At 41.2% G+C, this 20,144-nt stretch overlaps 1 protein-coding gene across 5 annotated transcripts in view; it reads left to right on the top strand.

The window, feature by feature from the left end:
* The window catches only part of LARP4 (La ribonucleoprotein 4), a 76,100-nt gene that overhangs the window by 25,055 nt on the left and 30,901 nt on the right, over positions 1-20,144 (top strand). For all 5 annotated transcript variants that reach the window (XM_054719085.1, XM_054719084.1, XM_054719086.1 and 2 more), the window contains exons 5-8: positions 5,138-5,274; positions 6,670-6,773; positions 10,044-10,154; positions 11,645-11,698. In XM_054719085.1, coding sequence (XP_054575060.1) covers positions 5,138-5,274; positions 6,670-6,773; positions 10,044-10,154; positions 11,645-11,698 — 406 coding nt within the window. The remainder of the gene's footprint in view (positions 1-5,137; positions 5,275-6,669; positions 6,774-10,043; positions 10,155-11,644; positions 11,699-20,144) is intronic.

The following is a 20,144-nucleotide window of genomic DNA, read 5'->3' as shown; positions in this document are numbered from 1 at the left end:
CACATTTTGCTCAGTACAGTGTTACAGTTCAAACCAGCTGGGTGACTGATTGACATTTGTAGGTCAGCAAAATGGCCATCAGTACATGTCAGATATTAGTCATAATTATTCAAACCTAGATGTTATATCCATTAAGTTGACTTACTTCTGTGGAGTACAGTTTCTTTAAGCATTTGACACTATATATATAAAAGCCCAGTGACTGGAAAGGCAGAACGCCCGGTGGCTATGATGCACATTGCGGTAGCCAACAAGCCTGATCCGGGCCCTGATCGCCCCCCTCCCCCTGAACCCGGCCAGCCCAGCCCCCAATCTGCCCCCAATAACCCAGTCAGGGTTGGGGCTGGCCAGCCAACTGCCCACGGGTCCATTCCCCCCCGCTGGCCTGGCCCGATGGGCCCCCATCAGGACGAGCAGACTGGACCCTATCCATGCATGAATTTGTGCACTGAGCCTCTAATCTATATATATAAAAGACTAAGTGACCGACTGTCCATGTGTCCAACCATCTGACTGACCAACCAGCCGGTACATATGATGCACACTGGCAATTTAAAAATATGCATGATACATATAAGGCTCTCGCTGGTGCCAGTTGTACATGTGTGTTTTGATCTGTCATTGTTGATTGTGAATTTGGTTGACACTTCTATGATAGAAAAAGGGCAAATAGTGATATTAAAATATTGCTTCTAATTAATTTCCTTTCAATGTGCACAAATCTGTGCACCAGGCCACTAGTGTTTTATAAGAATAGACCTGCTGAAAATCAGAATAAATTCAGGCTACAACTTTTTAGTCATGCAAATATTATTTTTATTGTTGTCTTATTTTCAAGTTCTTAAAGAATTTCTTAGCTCATTTGGTTAGAGTGGTCCCAGTGTGCCAAGGTTGCAGGTTTGATATCCCCCAGCAGGGCACATACAAGAATCAACCAGTGAATGCACGAATAAGTGGAACAACAAATCGATGTCTCTCCCTCCCCCTCCCTCCCTCCCTCTCTCCCGCCCTCCCCCCCCTCTCTCTTTCTCTTTCTCTCCCTCCCCCCTCTCTCCCTCCCCCTCCCCCATTTTTAAAGTTCTTTTTGTGTGTGTGTGTGTGTGTGTGTGTTTTGTTGTTTTTTTAAGTTAGTCAAATGTGGTTGTGTGGAGGGAGACAACCATTTTTAAAGTTCTTACTTTTAACCCTTTGCACTCGCTTGCTTTTTTCTCGAGCTGCTACCGATGCTAACCGTGTCGGGTCACACTCGACATCCGAGTACAAAATGTTAAAAAGTTTTTTATTTATTAGGGTGATGCTGATACAAGTATGTTACTCCTTTGGTGCTGAATTGAGTTTAACCTTTACTGGTTTTCCCTGTATTCTCCGTTTTCTTCCAAAAGCAAATAACTACCACCTGTTGACAATTGTAACTTTAAAAAAATAATTACTACTCTTGTTTTATTTTTTTTTAATTTTTTTTTATTTTTTTTTTAAGTCAGTCAAATGTGGTTGTGTGGAGGGAGACAATGTTAATCAGCTTAACAATAACCCACAATACTCTGTTTTAATATAATTTGAATTTAAAGGCCTTTGATCCTACTCTTTGCCAAGCACTAGGTCTTTGAAACATGTTTGAACAACAAAGACCCTTTCTGGCTGGGGAGGTTGGGGGGCAAAACAGTAAAAGTAATAAATAAGCAAATTAGAAGTGTTATGTGTTAATCACTATGGAAAAAATATTAAATAGAGCAGTGTAAGCAAGGGAAGGGACATCAGTAGTGCTTGGGTGGTTTCAGTTTTAAATAGATCATTTATTAAGAAGGTGGCTTTTAAGCATAGACTCCTAGATATTTATAACCTGACTGCTTCAAAGATTTGATGTGAACAAGGTATGGATTTTATTTTACTTAAAAATAATATTGTATGTGTATGATAGAAGTGTTTACATACTTTTTAAAAATATATATAATTTATTGACTTTTTTACAGAGAGGAAGGGAGAGGGACAGAGAGCTAGAAACATCGATCAACTGCCTACTGCACACTTCCCACTGGGGACGTGCCCCCAACCAAGGCACATGCCCCTGACTGGAACCGAACCCGGGACCCCTCAGTCCACAGGCAGATGCTCTATCCACTGAGCCAAACCCGTCGGGGCTACATCCTTTTTTAAATGTATCTTAAAGAATCTTTAGTCTTAATTTTTCCCCCCCCTAATTAGCAGTAATCACACCTTAGATAAACCTCATTGGCTCTGATACTGCCACTGTGTAAAGCTTTTTTATTTTAATCCTCACCTCAGGATATTTTCATTTGAATTCTAGAGAGAATAGAAGAGAGGGAAAGACAGAGAGAAATATCCATGTGAGAGAAACACGTCAATTGGTTGCCTCCTGCACGAGCCCTGAACAGGCTGGAGAGGAGTCTGCAACTAAAGTACATGCCCCTGATTGTAATTAAACCAGGGACCCTTCAGTTTGCAGGCCGACACTCTATCCACTGAGCCAAACTGGCTAGGGCATAGTCTTAATTTTTTAATATTTTAAATTTATTACTTAAATTATAAAATAAAATAAACATATTTATAAACAAATGCTAACATTCAGAAACTTAAAATCCTTCACAGTCCAACTCATGGTTAAACTGCATAATCTAACATCAGTGATAAAGTGTTTATAAGATGGAACTACACTTTATATAATACTTTGTAACATACTTTTAAATTTAATACTAAAGCCTCTTCATATTAATATAATTCCATAAAATTCCTTGTTCAAAAGTGTTGGGCCCAAAATTGAAGGGATTAAGCAAAAAACAAAACAGACAAAAAAAACTAATAACTCAGCGACACAGACAATAAATAGTATGGTGATTACCAGAGGGAAAGGAGGGGGTGAGGGGTGGTAGAAAAAAGTATAGGGGGCATAAATAGTGATGGAAGGAGCCTTGGCTTGCAGTGGTGAACTCACAATACAGTATACAGATAATGTATTATAGAATTGTACACCCGAAACGTGTACAATTTTATTAACCAACTAGTGGCCTGGTGCACAAAATTGGTGTGTGTGTGTTGGGGGGTCCCCTCAGCCCAACCTGCACCCTCTCCAATCGGGGACTCCTTGGGGGATGTCCGGCTGCCGGTTTACCAGTGGTAGGACATCCCTCTCGTAATCTGGAACCGCTGGCTCCTTACTGCTCACCTGCCTGCCTGCCTGCCTGATCTTTATTGTTCAGATTATTACAATAGTTTCTCCTCTCCCCCCCCCACAGCTCCCCTCCACCCTGTTCCCACCCCACCCTCTGCCCTTACCTCCCCCCCACTATCTTCATCCATAGGTGTACAATTTTTGTCCAGTTTCTTCCTGCACCTCCCATACCCCTTTCCCCCTGAGAATTGTCACTCCACTCCCTTTCTATGCCCCTGATTCTATTATATTCACCAGTTTATTCTGTTCTTCAGATTTTCAATTCACTTGATTTTTTTGGTTCACTTGTTGATAGATATGTATTTGTTGTTCATAATTTTTATCTTTACTTTTTTCTTCTTCCTCTTCTTAAAGAATACCTTTCAGCATTTCATATAATACTGGTTTGGTGGTGATGAACTCCTTTATTTTTTTCTTATCTGTGAAGCTCTTTATCTGACCTTCAATTCTGAATGATAACTTTGCTGGGTAGAGTAATCTTGGTTGTAGGTTCGAATATTTCTTGCCACTCCCTTCTGGCCTGCATAGTTTCTGTTGAGAAATCAGCTGACATTTGTATGGGTGCTCCCTTGTAGGTAATTAACTGTTTTTTCTCTTGCTGCTTTTAACCCTTTGCACTCGCTTGCTTTTTTCTCGAGCTGCTACCGATGCTAACCGTGTCAAGTCACACTCGACATTGAGTGCAAAAGGTTAATCCTATCTAATAATAGAGTAATATGCAAATAACCATCACTCCGCTACGCCCACGATTGGGCAGCGGGAGGCTGGGGGGCGGGACTCGGGGTGGCCTATCCAGCCATTGAGAGGCCGGATCCATCGCCACTGAGGGGAAACCCCTCAGCGTTCGCAGGGTCGTTCGCAGGGTCGTTCGCAGGGTCGGAGTGGTGGCGGCGGTGGTGGCGCCCCAGGACCTGCGAACGCTGATGGGGTCGGGTCCGGGCGCCGCTGCCCCCGCCGCCCCCGGTGAGACCCCTCAGCATTCGCGGGTCAGAGCGGTGGCAGCGGTGGTGGCGCCCCCCGGACCTGTGAACGCTGAGGGGTCTCTCCGGGGGCGGCGGCAGCGGTGGCGGTGGTGGCGCCCGGACCCGACCCCATCAGCGTTCACGGGTCCAGGGGCGCCGCCACCGCTCTGACCCCTGAACACTGAGGGGTCTTTCCGGGGGGCGGTGGCAGCGCCTGGGCCCGCCTCTATGCACCTGCACTGGGGGAGGGTCTGGTCAGCAGCCGCCGAGGCTGCTTCAAGGGCCAAAGAGGGAGGCAGGGCCAGACCCCAGTGGCCGCAGCTGCTGCGGGGCCGGGGAGCCAGGCAGGGCTAGACAGGCAACCTCAGGGTGGGCCTGGGGGTGGGTCCAGTGGTGCAGCTTGACCTGCTTGGCGGTAGCTGCCGGCGACCCATAACAGGCAAGTGGGCCTGCAGGCAGCACCCAGCAGGGCCTGCTTGGCTATTGCCACGGCGACCCGGGAGCAGACAAGCGCAGCTGCAGGCAGCACCCAGCAGGGCTTGCTTGCCCATCGCTATGGTGTGGAGCAGGCAAGCCCCGCAGAGAGCAGAGAACCACAGGGAGCGGGCCTAAGCTGTCAGCAGGACATGCCCTGAGGGTTCTCGGATTGGAGAGGGTACAGGTCGGGCTGAGGGACCCCCCCCCCCCCCGTGCATGAATTTCACGCACTGGGCCTCTAGTATTTACATATTAGGATGGTCCTCAATAAATTCAATAAAAAAGTCAACAAAAAACTATTGGGCCCAGTGTATTTGGAGATTCAGAATCTTTCTGGAAGTTGTTAGAGCACATCTGTTGTATATTATATATTTTCATAATTGTGTTATTTCTGTAGCATAATTTTATTTTCCTAGACTTAGTGACAAGTGAATAAGGTATCTCTTTATGTACTTTTAAGGAATTGTTTGTTTTATAGGACTGTTGCTTATGTTTATTTTTTTTTCCCCAGAGAGAATTTGTCAAAGGATCTTTACCTGATATCTCAAATGGACAGTGATCAGTTCATTCCAATTTGGACAGTTGCCAACATGGAAGAAATAAAAAAGCTAACCACAGACCCTGATCTAATTCTTGAAGTATTGAGATGTATGTAAAGCATTCCTTTTAGCTTATTCTTTAAGTCAAAAAATTAAATATTCTTTTAATTTGTGATTCGACAGAATTGTTTTAAGTTCCTATTTTTTACTACTGTATTCCAGTCATTTATCTTTACTGACTGGTATATTGCTTCTGTATCAGTTTTATACCTTCATTGTTAATCTTGATACCCAGTTACACATATAAGCAATTAAATATCAGTTTTCTGTGCTATTGGAAAGTTTTATGTATCATTTTCACAGTCTTTAAAGCAATCTATTTCTAATTTTTGAACCCATGTAGTACATTTTACATATACCACATACCCACACACAAAAAATGCTACACAGATTAATGCTAAATGCTTACAACAGACTCATTTATTTTAGTCTAAACTGATTCACAACCTATTATAAAGAGTTGTAACCTACAGTTTGACAAACACTGCTCTAAAATTTGGTAAGGAATTTATATTTTGTTTGAGGTTCTAAGAATTTTTAGTGATGTTTGTATCTTGTATTTCTTGGTAACCTCTCTTATGTGGTTTTTGCTAAGTACTTGACTAAACAAAGGCAGATCTTAATTTTTTTTATGAAATATGTTGCTGGAAATGTTTAAAAGTTAAATATAGCAAGTCCAATAATAGACTTACTACTTGGGAATAAAGGATTTTCATTCTCAGAAGGCTAAAAACATTTTGTGAAATCTCTGATTGGTTTGTGCAGGCATTATTTCTTAAAATGATCCAATCTTGTGTATAATTCTTGGTTTAAGCACTTCTTTATATATATATATATATATATAATGATTTCAGAAAGGAGAGATGATGGAGAGAGAGAGAGATAGAAACATTAATGATGAGAGAGAAGCACTGATGGGCTGCCTCCTGCACAGACCCTACTGGGGATCAAGCCCACAACCTGGGCATGTGCCCTTGACTGGAGTTGAACCTGGGACCCTTCAGTCCATAGGCGGACGCTCTATCCACTGAGCCAAAGCAGCTCGAGCTAGACTGTAATTTTAAGGAGAGTTTCTTAACATATTAAGGCATACTGCATTCCCCCAAATAGGGATAAATAATGTGGTATTTGTATATGGAGAAATTGCCTTATTAGATATGTGTTGCATGCTCCTTGAAGGCTTTTTCCCCCCCCCCAACCACAACACAGTGGCAAGTCAGAAAGTAGCTACTCTGATTTTGTTCAGAGAATAATATTTGACAATGTTCTTTGTATAATCTCAAAATATTTTATTGTAGCTTTAATCTTTGATTCTACAACTTAATTTCTTTGGGATAATAACCTCTGCTAATTTATTCAGTTGGAAATAGAAATGAATAGCTTGTTTTTAATGGCATTACTATCTACTTGTCACTTTCAAATGACATCTTTTTTAAAATTTCAGCTTCTCCCATGGTACAAGTTGATGAGAAGGGTGAGAAAGTGAGACCAAGTCATAAGCGTTGTATCGTGATTCTTAGAGAGATTCCTGAAACAACACCAGTAGAGGTAAATTATTAAGTGTTGTTAAAGCTAAGTATTCTTTACCTTTTAAATTGGAGGAGTTAAAATAAACAAGCAAAGTGTGTCAATGTCCTCATATCAATTTCTGTGAATAGGATAAATACTAACTTGTTTAGTAAGCTTTGAAATTTTTGAAGAATGGTGCAGAGGGAGGAAGAAGATATGATTGTATGTTCTTAGTAAGGAAGACTGAAACTTTCAATATATTGATTTGACTGAATGGCAATTAAAATATAAACAGGTGCTTTTGGAAACTTGAGATTCATCTGAAAGAAATGAAGAAGAAAAATATGAATAAGGATTAATGGTTCAGGACTAACCCGTCTGGTTAGCAAAATATAAAGCAAAGTAGCAGCAGCCCAGCTGGTGTGGCTCAGTGGTTGAGCATTGACCTATGAGCTAGGATGGTTCTATTCCCGGTCAGGGCATATACCTGGGTTGCAGGCTCAATCCCCAGTGTGTAGCATGCAAGAGGCAGCTGAGCGATTAATCTCTCTCATCATTGATGTTTCTATTTGTCTTTCCTTCTTCCTTCCTCTCAGAAAACAATAAAAAATAATTTGTATATTAAAGCAAAGCTGCAGTTGTAAAGATACTATAGTACAGGTACATAAGTAAAATAATACTTGAATGAAGCAGTATAATCCAGAAATAGGCTCTTTTATACAACAATGTATGTATAATAGCATTTACTTGATAATTAGGTTCTTCCAAGTATTGTGCAATATACTTCAGTTATTTAAAGCCTCAGGTTTTGCAGACAAAGTTAACTGAGCTTTAGTATGGTTAAATAAGTTCGCTAAGGACACATGGGCTGTTCAAATGACAGAGTCTGGATTTGAACTTGATCTCTGATTTCAAAGCCTGTGTTTCTTAACCACTAAGCCAGAGAACTTCACACTGAGTTGTCATGTTAAGGCATAGTAAATTTGAGAAGAGGAGAATTAATCAGTTACTGATACATGGCAATTGACTAACCAGGTTAGACTTTTGCCACCTAACATATTCATCTTTTTGTTCAGAGTTCATTTAGTGTTATATCTCCAGAATGCAGTGAGAGAAATTGGAAAAGAAACTCTCACGAGATCTTTGATTTAAAATTATGAACTATGTCAAAAGTAACAAATTGAAAGGAAGATTGCAGAATAGGAAGCAATATTAAGAAACAATGTAGAGTATATGCAAGCCTGAATTCTAGATCCAAATTGCCTCAATTCTAGCCTTTTTACTTGCTAGTTCTATGACCTTGGGTAAGTTAACTTGACCCTCTTTTGCCTCCTTTTTCTCATCTGTTAAATGGGATAATAGTAACAAGTAATTCATAAAATTTTTGTGAGAATTAAATTAGTATATAAAGAGCAGTAGCAAGCAAATAAAAGCACTCTAAGGTTAGACATTATTATAATTTAAAAATACATACATTTTTATTGATTTCTGAGAGGAAGCGGGGGGAGAGAGAGAGAGAAAGAGAGAAACATTAATGATGAGAGAGAATCATTGATTGCCTGCCTCCTGCATACCCCTACTGGGAACTGAACCTTGACTTTCTGGTTCATAGGACCATGCTCAACCCCTGAGCCATGCCATCTGGGCCCATTATTATCGCTAGAGCTCACACACATGGAAAACATTAAATGAGGTAGCAACATACTGTTCATTAAAAAAAAGTATATCCGGCTGGCGTGACTCAGTGGTTGAGCATCGTCATATGAACCAGGAGGTCAGTGCACATGTCTGGGTTGTAGGCTCCATCCCTAGTGTGGGGCGTGCAGGAGGCCGCTGATTAATGATTCTCTCCCATCATTGATGTTTCTCTCTTTCTCTCCCTTCCTCTCCCTTCCTCTCTGAAATCAATAAAAATACATTAAAAAAGAAAGAAAGAGTAAAGCAAGTACAGATGACGAAAATAGCCAGAGAATGTCGACCTAGGCCCTAAAAACCGAAATGCAGATTAAAATGAGATATGGGCCCTGCCAGTGTTGCTCAGTGATTGAGCACCAACGTATGAATCAGGAAATCCTGGTTCCATTCATACTGATACTTCACCATGACAAAAAGTCTCTCTCAGGCAACAAAGGGGAGAATGCTTTTGTTGTTGGGGAAATTGAAGGTTAGCACAACTTTAAAACATTTAGAGGCCATCAAAAGTGCTAATGTTGCTGTACGGGTGTGAAAGTGCTCACAAAACAATAATCACAGGCAATTGAATAGGTAGAAAAATTGTTGATTTGGGTAAAGGAATAGCAGTGATACATGAAAAATAAGCTTAAGGCTAGTAAAGGGTAGTTTGATAAACTTAAGAAAAGTGTTTATAGATTAAACAGTATATTAGACGTACTATTCATAATAATAAAAGGCTAATATGCAAATGATCGTCATGCCGTGATGCCGTAATGATCGATCAGCAGGGACCTGAGGCTGCGTGGTGCCAGGCCGGGGTACCTCAGGCTGCACCTCCTGCCCCAGCGCCTGGCCAGGGGACTTGATGGGGGTGGGGCTGGCCAGGTCTGGGTCTCCTGCATTTTCAAAGTGCGTGGGCGGGGGGACTTTGACTCTGGGTCCTGCGGCATGCCCCAGACTTTTGACAGGAGGGAGATTTCCATATACATTTTACTAATTTTCTTTCATCTCTGACACTTCTATTATAGAGAAAGGGTAAATAGCAATATTAAAGTATTTCCTCGTAAATAGCAATATTAAAGTATTTCCTCTAATTAATTCCCTTTTAATGTGCACGAATTTTGTGCATTGGGCCACTAGTGTATAAGAAAGGTTAAAACAATCACTGAAACTGATTAATTCAATTTAAATGATTTCTAATATGAAAACATGATTTTAATTTTTGCTTCTCGAACAGCCTCCCTGAGTGAATTAATGAACTGAGGTTCCACAATACTTAGCACCTAGAAAATGTTAAGGGAGGACATACATTTCTTTCTTTCCATTTTTTATTTTTTATTGTGGCATGATGATTTTTCTGTAAGAAAAATTTAGCTTGCCACTAGGAGTGAAATACTTCAGTTTTGATTATAAAGTGTGGCTCCATTCCTAAATCGTATACAATATTTATGCTGTAACTATACATGTTTTTGTTTCAGAATAAAGCCTGCTCTCAATAGAAAAATGGTAGAAGCCATAATGCAGTTAACAAGTAAAGAAATAGAAAGGACCAAAAGTCAGGAGAAGAAATAACTATTCTTGGTTTTTATAGAATTAACTAAAGTTTTGGATTTTTTTTTTTTTTTTTTTTTTTAGGAAGTGAAAGCTTTGTTCAAGAATGAAAACTGCCCCAAGGTGATAAGCTGTGAGTTTGCACACAATAGCAATTGGTATATCACTTTCCAGTCAGACACAGATGCACAACAGGTGAGAATAAAACTTTTCTTCTAATTTCAGTTCTAGTGATGAAAGAAGTGGTATATTTTAATTGAGAAAATGTGTGTTTACAGCACTGCCTATGAAGACTGTTGAGCAACTTCTTCACCTTTTTGGTTTTGCTTATTTAATGGTTTTATGTTTGATCATCTGCCTAAAGACTTTTCAGTTTTAATTTGAGAAATTTATTTCTATCAAAAAAATTAACATGGGCGTTTGGAAATAATATATTAGTAGTTCGTATTTCTACTTCATAGTAGGCCTACAGTAAATATATTAACTTTTCTGATTCTTGAAATTTTGATACTATGATTTTACTCTTAATGTTGTCCTACTTAAAGAAAAGTATTATTCCTTTGAAACAGAAACATGTCTAATAGCATTTTAAAACCTCTTACTGGTTTTTGTTGTTTCTGTTTTTGGTTTGAGGGTTTGTGTGTGTGTATTTATTTATTTTTTTCTATTAATCCTCACCCAAGGATATTTTTCTGTTGATCTTTTTTCTTTCTTTCTTTTTTTGTTTTTTTGTTTTTGTTTTTGTTTTAAGAGAGTGTGGAATGGAGGGGGAGAGACAAAGAGAGAGAAACATCTATGTGAGAGAGACACATCAATTAGTTGCTTCCTGCACATGCTCTGATTGGGACTGCGATTGAGGTACCGGCCCTTGACTGGAATCAAACCCAACACCCTTCAGTTCAGATGCTCTGTCCACTGAGCCAAACCGGTCAGGGCTTTTTTTTTTTTTTCTTTTTTTTTTCAATTTTTACCTTGGAAGGCTGTCTTATTGAACCATTTAAAAAATATGTAGCCCAACCAAGAATGGCTGAGTGGTTGAGGGTTGATCTATGAACCAGGAGGTTAAGGTTCGATTCCCGGTCAGGGCACATTGTGGGTTTGGTCCCCAGTTGGGGATGTGCAGGAAGCAGCTGATCAGTGATTCTCTCTTCATCATTGATGTTTCTATTATCTCCCACTCTCTTCTCCTCTGAAATCAATACAAATATATATATTTTTAAAAAGGTAGTGAAATTTTGGGTCTGTTTTGAATTGTGTGCATTTTATCTGCAGTAATCCATAGTAGCTCATCTACCCTAAATTTGAACTGGAGCTGAGACCTTAAATTTTTTCTTTTTCATTCCATATCACCTGTATATGGAATCACCTTCATTATTCTTTTATTGTTTAGAGCAGGCTTCCTCAAACTACGGCCCGCGGGCCACATGCGGGTGTTTTTGCCATTTTGTTTTTTTTACTTCAAAATAATATATGTGCAGTGTTCATAGGAATTTGTTCATAGTTTTTTTTTAAACTACAGTCCGGCCCTCCAACGGTCTGAGAGACAGTGAACTGGCCCCCTGTTTAAAAAGTTTGAGGACCCCTGGTTTAGAGATAGTTGCTAATACCAAACTCAGGATAGAATAAAGATGGCCTTAATGAAATGTTTGAATGCTGATGAAAGTTCCTTTCTGCTTTGTTAACAGGCTTTTAAATATTTGAGAGAAGAAGTTAAAACATTTCAGGGCAAGCCAATCATGGTAAGAAACATTTGTAATTAAGACTAGCATCTAACAAGAAAGATTTTTGTTTGTCTGTTTGAGAATTTTAAAAACACAAGTGGATAATATTTTCTAAAACCTATAATAATTTTCAAGAAATTTCTGACTTATGTGACATGCTACTTTGGAAAATTAGTTGATGGGACATCGAAATACTTTCTATACAGCAATTCTTTTCTAAAGCATAACTTCATACAGTATGAAGTTTTAGTTAGATGCTGATTAACAACCTGGAAGGTAATCCCAGATCTCAAAATGAATAAGAATAATTTTTTAGTAACAAAGTGGAAAACATTTGTAATGCTTTCATCCTCATCTCAATTCACTACATCATTACATTAACATTCAACCATTTAGAAAACCTCACTTTCTTTGCATGTCTGATCTATTCTCAGGTTACATGAAATCTGCCTTTAAAACTTCTTTCAGTCATTATTGCCATTGTTTAGACTTTAATTAGAGTAGCCTTTGAACTGTGAGGCCTTCAGCATTCCCCACTTACAGTTCATTCTCCACGTTACTACCAGAGTTACCATCTAAAATAGAATCCTAAACACTCACTTTGACATGCTCCTCTTTCCTTAAGTAATACAGAGTGAGGGAAGAATAGGTTTGTATGGAAAATAATACAAAAATACCCATTTCACACCCTCACAACTGTAAACCTACTTTGTCCCACCTTGTATAATAATATTTGTAAGTGCAACACCTTCTTATTAAATCGTATTGAGCTCTTACTGTATATCAGTTTCTGTTCTAATCACCATTATAAGTATAGAGTCATTTAATTCTTATGAGAACGTAATAAGGTAGGTACTTGTTTTCTCTTTTTTTAAATCCTCACCTGAAGATCTGCTTATTGACTTTAGAGAGAGAGGAAGAAAGAGAGAGAGAGAGAAAGAAACAAACATCAATTGGAGAAACATTGATTGCCTCCCATACACACACGCATGTGCCCTAACCAGGGATCAAACCACATTTTTCTGTTGTATGGAACAATGCTCCAATCATATATGTTTTCTCTATTTTACTGGTAAGGAAAATGAGGCATGAGAGTTTCTTGTCCAGTTTCACACAACTAGTAAGTAGAAGAACCAGGATGAGAGGAGCTTAAATTTATTAAGAGACTAGAGCCCGGTGCACAAAATTCGTGCGTGCGTGTGTGTGCGTGTGTGTGTGTGTGTGTGTGTGTGTCCCTCAGCCCAGCCTGCACCCTCTCCAATCTGAAAACCCAATGGGTTTAGGCCTAAATGGGCAGTTGGACATCCCTCTCACAATCCAGGACTGCTGGCTCCCAACCGATCGCCTGTCTGCCTGATTGCTCCTAACTGCTTCTGCCTGACAGCCTGATCACCCCCTATCCACTCCCCTGCCCAATTGCCCCTAACTGCCCTCCCTTGCCAGCCAGGTCGCCCCCCAACTGCCCTCCCCTGCTGGCCTGGTCCCTCCCAACTGCCCTCTCCTGCCAGCCCTGTCACCCCTAACTGTCCTCCCCTGCAGACCTGGTCCCCCCAAGTGCCTTCCCCTGCAGGCCTGATTGCCCCCAATTGCCCTCCTTTGCTGGCCTGGTCCCTCCTAACTGCCCTCCCTTGCAGGCCTGGTCCCTCCCAACTGCCCTCCCTTGCAGGCCTGGTCCCTCCCAACTGCCCTCCCCTGCTGGCCTGATTGCCCACAGCTGCCCGCCCCTGCCGGCCATCTTGTGGTGGCCATCTGGTGTGTTGGAGTGATGGCTAATTTGCATATTACCTCTTTATTAGATAGGATTATATTTCAGACACTATTCTAAGAACTTGACATATGTAAATCTCATTATTGCTATGTGGTAGGTGGTATTATTACTTTTTATATTACAGATGAAGCTCTCTGCCAGTTGTCATCTTATTTCCTCTGCCTCTAAGGCTCTTCTCACTATTATCTCCTTTCCCTGATTGAGGCTATAAAGATGTTCTCCTGGGTCTCCTAATAGCTTTTAAGTTTTATATATTGGAGTTAGGACTTAGAAACATCTGGAATTAATTTGATACAATATAAGATGGGTCTAATTTCATTTTTTTCTCTAAAAATAAAAAAGGAAAGTCAGTCTCAACAGTTACTTGTTGAGTGGTCTGTCCTACAAATTATGTATAATCTTGCATGTATCATATCTGTTTCAGGTTCTCTATTCTGCCGCTCTCTACTGAACCAACATTTCTGTTTTAATTATCATAGTTTTAGATATCCTATTTCCTTATGCAAGTTTTCCCTCCTCATTGTTATTTTTTAGGATTGTCTTGAAACCACTAGAGGCCCGGTGCATGAAAATTCATGCACTGGAAGGGGGGGCGTCCCTCAACCCGGCCTGCTCCCTCTCACAGTCCAGGAGCCCTCAGGGGCGGGAGGCAACTCGGTGATCAGAGGAAGGCAATGCCCCATTACACCTCTGCTGCTGCCACTGCTGGGAGCACAAGCCTTGGCTGGCCCTGGTTACCTGAGCCTCCGGTGGCCCTGGGTGGCTGGGCAGCCACCATCCGATGCTTGCCTGCACTTTGGGCTGACCCTGGGTGGCTGGGGGACTCTGGAGGCAGTTGCGCGGAGTGGCCGGGCCCCAGTGGGGTTGAGCGGACTGGGAGCCGCTATCTATTGGCTGTGGGCACTGCCATCTTTGAGGGCGGGGCAGTCAATTAGCATATTCCCTCCTTATTGGCTGTGGGCGCCGCCATCTTTGTGATGGCGTGAGGGCCAATTAGCATATTTCCTCTTTATTAGATAGGATTACTTTCCCATATGTACCACCAAATAAAAACCATCTATAATAATAAAAGTGTAATATGCAAATTGACTGAATGGCCTAACAGCGGAATGACCATTTGGATGACCTTCCGGATGAAGCTGGGGCTGCAAGGGCCAAACCCCTTGCATGAATTTCATGCATCGGGCCTCTAGTCTATATATGTGTGTGTGCGCGTGCGTGCGTGCTTGTGTGTGTGTCTAATATGCTAAGTGTCCGACCATCCGATTGGTCACTATGACGCTCACTGACCACAAGAGGGCAGACTCTCAATGCAGGAGTTGCTGAGCTGCAGTGACTTGTCAGTGACAGTTCTTGGGTGACGCACCCAGAAAATAGAGAGGAGGGAGCCTGATTCCTCACGGGGCAACGTGATTTCACCTTCAGCCATGGGTTATATTGTTGCTGGGGCACTGTCGGCCCCGAATCTGGTTTATTGCACACTTGCATTTGCGTTCCAGACCCTATACCACAGCAACTTTGCAGTGACTTCTCGCACTCCGGGACCCCTTGGGGGATGTCGGAGAGTCGGTTTCAGCCCGATCCCTATAGGCCAGGCAGAGGGACCCCACCTTCTGGAGGGCCTACAGGAGGTTGGCTCTAGGGTGTGTCAGGCCCATCTTGCTCAGTCCTGCCCCGCCAGCCACCTTCTAATGAATTTTCTTTCAATGTGCATGAATCTGTGCACCAGGTCACTAGTCTTACCTAATAATAGACAAACAAGTAAATTGACTGTACCTCTGCTATGTCCATAGCCAATCAGGAGTGAGTATGCAAATTAACCTAACAAAGATGGTTGGTTAATTTGCATATGCAGGCATGGAGTGGCCTGGCAGGGCAGGACTCCTGCTATGAGGGGGGGTGGGGGGCGGTGGAGGGAGCTATAGGAGCGGTGCTCTGGCTGGGAGCGAGGACTTGCCAGCTCCAGGGTGGCCAGGAGTGAAGCCAGGGGAAAGAAGGCCAATTCTTGCACGAATCTTTGTGCAACGGGCCTCTAGTATTGAAATAAATGCAATGCATTTAATATGTTGCTTATCTGGGGTACAATGACAGTTTTACTCTACATTATTCAACATTATAACTTTGTAATGAGGATATTTCTCTGTTCATTCAGGTCTATTGTGTTTTTTAATTAGTCCCTTAAAGTAATTTTTGTTGCTTTTCCTCCCTCTCCGTTGTGTCTTAGTGTTTAAAAAATAAACACCACATTATTATATGTAGCAACCTTGCCTAACTCCTTTATTACATCTAGTGGTTTGTTGACTCTTTGAATTATGTCTGAGAGATCATATCATCTATAAATAGTATTTTGATCCTTACTCTCATTTCTTATAACTTATTACTTTTCCTGAGATTTCAGGTGTAGTGGAAAATGTATACATATTTTATTATAAAATACTAGCGTTCCCGTTGCAGGAAAAATCCTGCAATAGGATTTCCTGCTGCACTCTACCCCGCCTCCGCTCCTCCCTTGTCGCCCGCCCCGCCTTCTCCGCCAGCCCGCCTGCGTTTCCCTTCGCCCCCGGCCCTGACTTTGCTCCTCCCTTCTCCGCCCCCCGGCTTGCTTGCTTCTTCGAAGCTTTACTCCCTTCTGCAGCTCTTGGCTTCTTTTGATGCTGTCTTGATATGCAAATTAGCCGCCATCTTTGTTGGGGTAATTTGCATACTCGTCCTGATTGGTTGGTGGGCGTGGCTTGGCTGGTGGGCGTGGCTTGAGTGTAGCGAAGGTGCGGTCAATTTGCATATTTGTCTATTATTAGATAGGATTTTTCTTTTTTCCCTGCTATTCGGTTTTTATTTGTGGTTCTTTTGATTAGTCATCACAGCGGTGTTCTTTTAAGAGATTCATACATTCTCATTAATTTTCATATCATTCATTAAAATCGACCTAGACCTAGAAAGACAGGGGCAGGATTCAGAAGTCCTATATTACAGCCCTTAATGTTGTTTTCAATTTTAAGCTCTTTGATCTTAGGAGTGTCAAGTTACTTCTGAGGTCTTGGTTTATTTCTTTGAAATGTTTATGCTTTTCATTTCTGAAGTCCTGTGATTCAAAAGCAGTGATCTTAGAGTACAAAGAGATGAAGTGAATAATGTTTTCCATCTATTTCTGCATATATTGATAATTTCATTAAGATACAGTGCTTCATCTCATTTCATTTGGCTTTGGTAACTAGGAATATTAAATTTTATCTGGGTTTCATATAGATGATATGTCAGTAGAAAATATTTTCTTATATTTCTGTTGTATATTTTATTATTTCATAATTTGAAGCTTAAGAAAGTGAAACAGTATTAAATAATTAAGTCCCTTCAGTCCTTTTCAAGAGAGCAGTTTTTTTCTCTGTCCATCTAAGAATTTTTTTCTCTTTGTATAAATGGGAATGTACAATAGACCCTCATATTCTTTCACATAATAGAGCTTCAGCATCTCTTCGTTCACTATTGTTTCGAGTATATACACTACTTTGTTCGTGCACATCGTGATTTAATTATCCATTTTTCTCCATGTATAAACATTAAGTTGATTATGATAGTAGGAGGGTAATATGCTAATTAGACCGAACGTCTTCTGGACATCATTCCAGACATCCTTCCTGACAAAGCTGAGCTGGAGGGAAGCCAGCCCGGGTCCCAGGTGCCGGAGGGAAGCCAGTGCCAGCAACCAGGGGAAGAAAGGCCTACTCTTGCATGAACTTTTGTGCATCGGGCCTCTAGTTTGTTTATAAATAACCAGAGGCCTGGTATATGAATTCATGCACCTGTGGGGTCCCTCAGCCTGGCCTGTGGGATCGGGCCAAAACCAGCTCTCCGACATCCCCCAAGGGGTCCTGGATTGTAAGAGGGTGCAGGCCAGGCTGAGGGACCCCATTGGTGCATGATTAGAGCCAGGGAGGGATGCGGAAGGCTGGCCAGCCAGGGAGGGACCGTGGAAAGGCTCCAGGGTGTGTCTGGCCCATCTCGTTCAGTCCTGATCAGCCAGACCCCAGGAGCAAGCTACCTACTGGTTGGAGCATCTGCCCCCTGGTGGTCAGTGCACATCATAGCGACTGGTCGAACGGTTGGCTGTCCACCCCCCTGGTGGTCAGTGCATGTCATAGCAAGCGGTTGAGCAGCCTTACACTTTGGTTGGTTGAAAGGACGACCGGACACTTAGAATATTAGGCTTTTATTATAATAGGATAATATTGCAGTGAAAAATACTTTGAAGTTTTTTATTGTGGTAAAATATACATACATACAATTTATCATTTTTAAGTGTGTAACTCAGTAGCATTTGATACATTCACATTGTGTTGCAACCATCACCAATATTTATTTCCAGATATTTTGCATCACCCAAACAAAAAATCTATACAAGTTAGGCAATAATGTGCCTTTCTCCCAGCCCCTAGTAACCTCTAATCTATAGTCTCTGTCTTTATGAATTTGCTTATCTAAAATATATAAAAGCCTAAGCAACCTTTATGACCATACAATTGGCTGGTAGCTATGACACATGCTGACCACCAGGAGGCAGACACTCAACGCAGGAGCTGCCCCCTGGTGGTCAGTGTGCTTCCACAGCCAACCTCCCGTGGTCCCGCCACCATTGGCCCCGGGCGATATGGCCCAGATTGCAGGCCAGGCTGAGGAACCCCACCCATGCATGAATTCATGCACCAGGCCTCTCGTTTTAGATAACTGCATATAAGTGGAGTCATGCAATATTTGTCCTTTTGTGTCTGGCTTATTTCACTTAGCATAATGATTTCAAGGTTCATCCATGTTGTAGCATATATTAGAACTTCATTACTTTTTATTGGGTTCTTAACTCTCTTTGGCTAGTATGAATAATGCTATAGAACTATCAGTTATTTGGGGTATTTACCTAGACATTACTGGCAAATACCCTATGTAATAAAAGGTTAATATGTAATTGACTGAACAGTGGAACGACCAGTCGCTATGACGTGCACTGACAACCAGGGGGCAGACGCTCAATGCAGAAGCTGCCCTCTGGTGGTCAGTGCGCTCCCATAGGGGGAGCACCGCTCAGCCAGAAGCCAGGCTCGTGGGTGGTGAGTGTAGCAGCGGTGGCGGGAGCACTAAGGATGTCCAACTGCAGGCTTAGAGTGCACGAATTTCATGTACCGGGCCTCTAGTTATACTATGTTTAACGTTTTAAGAAGCATGAAACTGTTTTTGCACAGCAGCTCCACCATTTTACATTCCCAGCAATGCAATACGATTCAAATTTTTCCACATCTTATCAACACTTGTTATTTTCTGCTTTTTAAATAAAAATCATCATAGCTTGTGGTTTCATTTTCCTAATGACTAATGATGTTTAGTCTTTCCTTATGTTTTATTTGCCATTTGTATATCTTTTTTGAAAGTTGGGTTGTTTGTTTTGTGTTGTAGGAGTTCTTTATATATTCTAGATATTAGTCCCTCATCAGATACATGATTTGCAAATATTTTCTCCCATTTTGTGAGTTATCTTTTCCCTCTTTTTTAAAAATATATTTTTACTGATTTCAGAGAGGATAATGTCCTGCATACACTTAGAAAAAATGTGTATTCTAGAGTTTGAAGTAGTATCTTTTAGATCCATTTGGTTTATAGTGTTGTTGAAGATCTCTATTTATTGCTCTTCTGCTGATTATTCATTACTGAAAGTTGGTTAACCCTTTGCACTCGCTTGCTTTTTTCTCGATTCCTTTATTCTAATGCTAACTGTGTCAAGTCACACTCGATATCCGAGTGCAAAAGGTTAATAAAGTCTCTATTGTAGAACTATATTCTTTCAATTCTGGTAGTGTTTGCTTTATGTATGTAAGGACTCTTTTGGTAGATGTATAAATGTTTACAATTGTTTTCTCTTTTTGCTTAATTGAACCTTTTATCAATATATAATGTCCTTTGTCTCTTGGAACCTTTTTTGACTTAGTATATCTTGCCTGATAATAATAAAGCCATCTTAGCTGTATTTTGGTTACTATTTGCTTGCATTTTGTTGCTTTCAATGTCTCTGAATCTAAAATGAATCTATGATAGCACATAGATGGATTCTTTTTTAAAATTCAACCTGCCAGTCTCTGTCTTTTAGTAGAGTTTAAACTGTTTACATGTAATTACTTTTTAAAAAAATTTCTTTATTGGTTAAGGTATCACATATTTGTCCTCATCCCCCCCATTCCCATCCCACACCCCTCCCCACACATGCCCTCACCCCCCTGTTGTCCTTAACCACTGGTTAGGCTCATATGCATGCACACAAGTCCTTTGGTTGATCTCTCCCCTTTACCCCCACCCTCTCCTACCCTCCCTCTGAGGCCCGACAGTCTGATCCATGCCTCCTTGTTTCTGGGTCTGTTCTTGTTCATCAGTCTATGTTGTTCATTATTTCCCCTAGATGAGTGAGATCATGTGCTATTAGAAATACACTTAAAAGAACCGAAAATGAGAAAAGCAATAATGGTTATGCTGACAGGCAAATGAATCAGTCTGTAGTAAGTTTCTTTCTGGGCCAACAGTTCTTTTGAGACCCAATTTCAATGTCAAACAGTTCCTTATGTGTACATGTCAGCAATGACATTTCAGTTCTGGATGGTGGACAAATGGTGGTAATGCAGGTCCGACTCTCTCTGGTTTGGTCCTGGGCAACCTACAGTG

The sequence above is a fragment of the Eptesicus fuscus genome, chromosome 7, assembly GCF_027574615.1.
Source record: "Eptesicus fuscus isolate TK198812 chromosome 7, DD_ASM_mEF_20220401, whole genome shotgun sequence".
Lineage (NCBI taxonomy): Eukaryota > Metazoa > Chordata > Mammalia > Chiroptera > Vespertilionidae > Eptesicus > Eptesicus fuscus.
This window is presented reverse-complemented; position numbering and strand designations above follow the sequence as displayed.